At 67.4% G+C, this 5,192-nt stretch overlaps 1 protein-coding gene across 3 annotated transcripts in view; it reads left to right on the top strand.

Moving 5' to 3' along the window:
* The window catches only part of ARHGAP23 (Rho GTPase activating protein 23), a 34,920-nt gene extending 29,745 nt beyond the window's left edge, over positions 1–5,175 (top strand). For all 3 annotated transcript variants that reach the window (XM_027666438.1, XM_027666437.1, XM_027666436.1), the window contains exons 17-24: positions 399–477; positions 961–1,034; positions 1,147–1,236; positions 1,344–1,469; positions 1,617–1,658; positions 1,768–1,861; positions 3,317–3,348; positions 3,483–5,175. In XM_027666438.1, the coding sequence (XP_027522239.1) occupies positions 399–477; positions 961–1,034; positions 1,147–1,236; positions 1,344–1,469; positions 1,617–1,658; positions 1,768–1,861; positions 3,317–3,348; positions 3,483–4,523 (1,578 nt within the window). In that variant the 3' untranslated portion in view covers positions 4,524–5,175. The remainder of the gene's footprint in view (positions 1–398; positions 478–960; positions 1,035–1,146; positions 1,237–1,343; positions 1,470–1,616; positions 1,659–1,767; positions 1,862–3,316; positions 3,349–3,482) is intronic.
* The last annotated feature ends 17 nt before the right edge of the window (positions 5,176–5,192 follow it).

Genomic DNA, 5,192 nt, shown 5'->3' with positions numbered 1-5,192 from the left:
ATTATCCCTCTATCCATCTCCCTGTCCCCATTATCCCTCTATCCATCATCCCTGTCTCCATTATCCCTGTATCCATCATCCCTGTTTACATCCCCATCGCTGTGCCCTTCCCTGGCGTGGCAGGGCCGCCTAGTGGTCGGTGACAGCACTGTAGGTGACATCTTGGGGACATTTTTATCCCCTTCCTTGCCTCTCACCACGTCACTGCAGTGGCACAGGGCCGTCACTGCCAGACACAGGGTGGGGACAGCTGTCCTGCTGTCCCCCCATCCTCCCAGCCATGGTGGTTCTGGCTGGTGTCCCCCTCGGTGTGGGTGGCCTGGGGCACCCCTGGCTTGGGGACTCCCTCCCGCTGGCCCCTGGTGATGCCTCTGAGCAGCCTCTTCTCTCCCCCGCAGCGGTGGCAGGACCTGAATGTCATCAGCAGCCTGTTGAAATCCTTCTTCCGGAAGCTTCCCGAGCCCCTGTTCACGGATGGTGAGTCCCTGCACACCCTGGGCCACCAGAGCCCCCCGAGTGGCCACTGTGCCAATGGCTGGCACCAGGCAGCCCCAGGGCCTGTCCCATCCATCCCCGTGTCAGGTACAGGCCCCCACACCCAGAGTGAGCCAGTGCCCACCCAAGGAGGGGGACACAGACCCTCCTTCACCCAGAGTGAGCCAGTGCCCACCCGAGGAGGGGGGCACAGACCCTCCCTCACCCAGAGTGAGCCAGTGCCCACCCGAGGTGGGGGGCACAGACCCTCCCTCACCCAGAGTGAGCCAGTGCCCACCCGAGGTGGGGGGCGCAGACCCTCCCTCACCGAGGCCCCTGGGCCAGCCCTGTCCCTTCAGTGCCCTATCCCAGTGGGATCAGCCCCTTCCCCAGGATCTCCAGCTGGTTCATCCAGGGGTCCCCAGCTCTGGGGGGATGTCCTCTCCCCTCCACCCAGTTCTGACCCCTCCCACGTCCCACTTTCAGATAAATACAACGACTTTATTGAAGCCAACCGGATAGAAGATGCCAGCGAGAGGATGAGGACGCTGCGGAAACTGGTAGGGAGATGGGGCAGGGGCTCCACAGCCCTGGAGCCCCTCTGTGGGGCTGGTTGGGGTGGGAGGGGTGGTGGTGGGGTGAGCAGAGGGGTGACCCGGTGCCTCCCCACAGATCCGGGACCTGCCAGGTCACTACTACGAGACGCTCAAGTTCCTGGTGGGTCACCTGAAAACCATCGCTGACCACTCGGAGAAGAACAAGGTACCAGACCTCGAACCCTGGGAATCTCCTGAGCCCCCTGCCCCACCCGGACCCCTCCCCCCCCATCTCGGGCTGAGCTGGCAGCACTAACCTGGCTCTGGTTGCAGATGGAGCCCCGAAACCTGGCGCTGGTGTTCGGCCCCACGCTGGTCCGGACGTCCGAGGACAACATGACGGACATGGTGACGCACATGCCCGACCGCTACAAGATCGTGGAGACCCTCATCCAGCACGTGAGTGGCACCAGCGGGTGGGTGGGCACCTCTGTGGCTGGAGGAGGGGGGTGATCAGCACCCCAGGCACGGGGATGGGGCTCCCTGGCCGTGCTGAGCTCCCCCTGCTCCCGACTGGGCTGTAACCCCCCTCCTGTCTCCCCACAGTCAGACTGGTTCTTCAGTGACAAGGAGGACAAGGGCGAGAAGGTGAGTCCTGTTTCCTCTGGGAGGGGGGTCTTGCTGTGGGGCAGGGGGGGCACAGAGCCTTGGTCGGCTGTTGGCAGCCCCCTGACCACCATCCCCGCTGCCCTGGCAGACCCCCGTGGATGAGAAGGAGGCTCAGTCCGTGCCCAACATCGAGTACCTGCTCCCCAACATCGGCAGGACGGCGGCGCCCAGCGATGCCGCAGGTGAGCAGCGGTGCCCGTGGCACCAGGCCCTGCAACCCTGGCACTGGGGCACCCCGGGGTGCCCCTCTGGATGCTCTGTCCCCCCGTGCCCACACCTCCAGGCAGCCAGCAAACCCACACACGGCAAACCTGGCTGTGCTGGAGCGGGACATCCCGGCGCCCTCCTCACTGGAAAATGGGAATAACCCCCTTGGGGATGCCAGACAAGCCCCTTCCCTGCCCTCTCCTGTCACCCTTCTCTCTGGTGGCTGCTCCTCATCCCTCCGTGGCACCCCGGCAGCGCCCACCCCACGGGACCCCCGCCCGTGCCCGCGCTGCCCACCCCGACACCGGGAGACTTTGATGTTCGACTGATTTCTTACGTTCTTTCCTTGAACTTCTCTGTGCTGTCCTCTTCCTCCTCCTCCTCCTCTTCCTCCTCCAGCGGACCTCCTGGAGAGCTAGAGCGGGTACAGTTTGATCCTGGGTGCATTGATCCCGCACTAACCCCTCGGGTGACCATGAGAGAGCGGGAGCAGGGTGGGCAGAGGGAGGGGAGGGGGCCCTGTCCTGCCTGGCCGCTGTCCCCAGGGTCCCCAGCACCAGGAGGGGGCTGCTGAGCCTCTGGGGAGCCCCAAATCCTTTAACCCTGTCATCCCCCATCATTGGCCAGTGCTCACGGTGCCATTCCCTGGCAGGGCTGGGGGCTGGGTGTCCCTTACACTCAAACTCTGAGATATGGGGGTCCCAAAGCCCCGGGGAGGGTCAGCACCCCCTTCCTGCCTCCCCCTCTCTCGTTGTCAGGAGCTGTTTAACCCCATCCCGGGCTTGCGGGGCGGGAGAGGGTGTCTGTGTCTTGTCCTTGTCCTTCACGCCACAGCAGCGGTGCCAAGGCTGCCCGTCACCCCCGTGTCCCCTCTTACCCCCTAACCCCCAGGGGAGCTGGGACGGCCCCATGACCTGTCCCAGCCCTCTCCAGCACAACCCATTCCAGACCCTGCTCCGAGGCTGGCTATGCTATGGAGCCACCTCCCTGTGCTCCGTCCTGGTGGCACAGCAGTGGCAGTGCCCTGTCCCTGTCCCCTCTGTGACCTGTGGCCGTGGGAGGGTTGGGGTCCTGGCGCCGGGGTCCTGGCTGTACTTCTCAGCTGCGTGTGCCTCTGTGTGTCCCCCTTATCCCCACTCCTCACCCTGGGTTTCTGCAGTGGGTGAGCAATGCCAGGGACCCCCAGAGCCCCCCCTGAACCTCCTGGCACCTCCTGTACCCGTTGGCACACCCCTGTGCCGGTGTGACAGCCCCAGCACGTCCCCATCCTGGCCTGAGGGAACGGAGCAGCATCTGTGACAGCCCCAGCATGTCCCCATCCTGGTCTGGGGGAACAGAGCAACATCCCCAGCTCTGCCCCCCGGCCCCCTCCCCAGCACACCCCCCACCCCCGGGGCCTCACTGACCCCCCTCTCCCCTCTGCTTTCCAGGCTCGACCCGCAGCGGCTCCGCCAAACCGAAGGTGAGGGGGGTCCCGGGCTGGGGCTGGTGGGGAGGGACACTCAGCGGTGGTGGGGACACTGGGCCTTTCCTTGTCCCTGTGTCCTCGTCCCTGTGTCCCCGCCATCCCTCACCGCGGTGTCCCCGTTCCCCCAGGGCACGTGGCCGTCCCGAAAGGCGCCGCCGCACCGGGAGCTCCTCGGCATCCCCTTCGTCTCGGCCGCCGCCCGCAAGAGGAAGAAGAGGAGAGAGGCCGAGGGCGTCGGCAGCAGCACCGACGACGACGCGGAGCGCAGGGACACGCCGGGCCGGGACCAGGAGCGCCAGGGGACCGCGGCCACCCCGCCGGGACCCGGCAAAGCCCCCCGCGGGACCGGCACCGAGCCGGCCGCCCCCGGCCCGACCAGGGGGGAACAGGAGAGCTCCACGGATCCCGCGGCGGGATCCGGCTCCGAGCCGGCGCCGGACGCCCGCTCCATCGTGTCCGGTTACTCCACGCTGTCCACCATGGACCGCAGCCTGTGCTCCGAGGTGCAGTCGGTGGCCGGGAGCCGCGGGGAGGAGGCGGATGATGAGCGGAGCGAGCTCAGCCACATGGAGACGGACACGGAGAGCCGGGAGGGCACCCGAGCCCGGCCGGGGCAGGCCGGGGGGGCCGGTGGTGATGAGGACAAGGGTCCCCTGGGCCGCCCCTCCTTCAACTCCCACCGCCTGATCCAGTGTGACACGCTGGCCCGCAGGAAGCTGGGCCGGCCGCGGCCTACCGGGGACCCCCCCGAGCCCGCCGGGGAGGAGCAGGGTTGGGCCCCCCCTGGGCGACCCTCGCTGCGGGAGCAGCTCCGGCAGCACCTGCGGGGCTCCACCGACGACATGGGGGTCCTGGGGGTCCGGCTGCGCCGAGCCCACTCCCCCGAGACCCGCCGCAAGAAGAGCAGCTGGCGCCGGCACACGGTGGTGGTGCCCGGCGGCCTCAAAGACCTCAACTTCAACGAGTGGAAGGAGCCGCGGGGGCTGGAGGGCTCCCCGGGCCCCTGCCACGACAAGGACTCGGGGCTCAGCAGCCTGGAGTCCACCAAAGCCCGGCCCCCGGCCCCCACCCCGGCACAGCCTGGCACCGCCAGAGAGGGGACGGGCACCAAGAGCCCCCCGGGCAGCCCCGGCCCCCCGGCCCCCCTGCGCTTCCCCCAGTGTCTCTGACCCCCCCGACCCCCCCAGCCAGTGTTTAATTTAAGGACTCGCCCTTGTTCTCGTATTTAATTGCGCTCTGGACGAGCTGCTGGTGTTTAACAGGCCCCGTGTGGGGGTGGGACCAAAAGCCACCTCGTCCCCTGGGCTTTGAGGGGGGGTCCCACGGAGGTCCCATCCCATGGTCCCGCTGTGGTCCCATTGCACGGCCCCCCAGCCCCCCGGGCAGTGCCAGGAGGGGTGTGGGGGCTCACGGGGACTGTCCCCACCGCGGGCAGTGGTGGCCCTGCTGTCCCAGCTGTGGGCAATGTGAAGTGCGGGCACTTCCCTGGGCACTGCGGCCACTCTGCCAGGGACTCCCCTGTGCTGGGGACCCTGGGGAACCCTGGGGGACCCTGGTGTCACAGACCCCTGTGCTGGGGACCCTGAAGGACCCTGGTGCCAGAGACCCCTGTGCTGGGGACCCTGAATGACCCTGGTGTCACAGACCCCTGTGCTGGGGACCCTGGGGACCTCAGTATTAGAGACCTTCCCTACTCTGAGGACTCTGGGGATGTTGGTGACAAAGACCCCCAGCTCTGGGGACTTTGGGGACCTCAGGGACAAAGAACTTCCCTGCACTGGGGACACTGGTGACCTTGGTGACAGAGACCCCTGTACCAGGGGCCCTGGGGACATTGG

Source organism: Corapipo altera, unplaced genomic scaffold, assembly GCF_003945725.1.
Source record: "Corapipo altera isolate COAL_440 unplaced genomic scaffold, ASM394572v1 200, whole genome shotgun sequence".
NCBI classification, from domain to species: domain Eukaryota; kingdom Metazoa; phylum Chordata; class Aves; order Passeriformes; family Pipridae; genus Corapipo; species Corapipo altera.
Note: the sequence above shows the minus strand (reverse complement) of the source record. Positions and strands in the feature narration are given on the sequence as shown.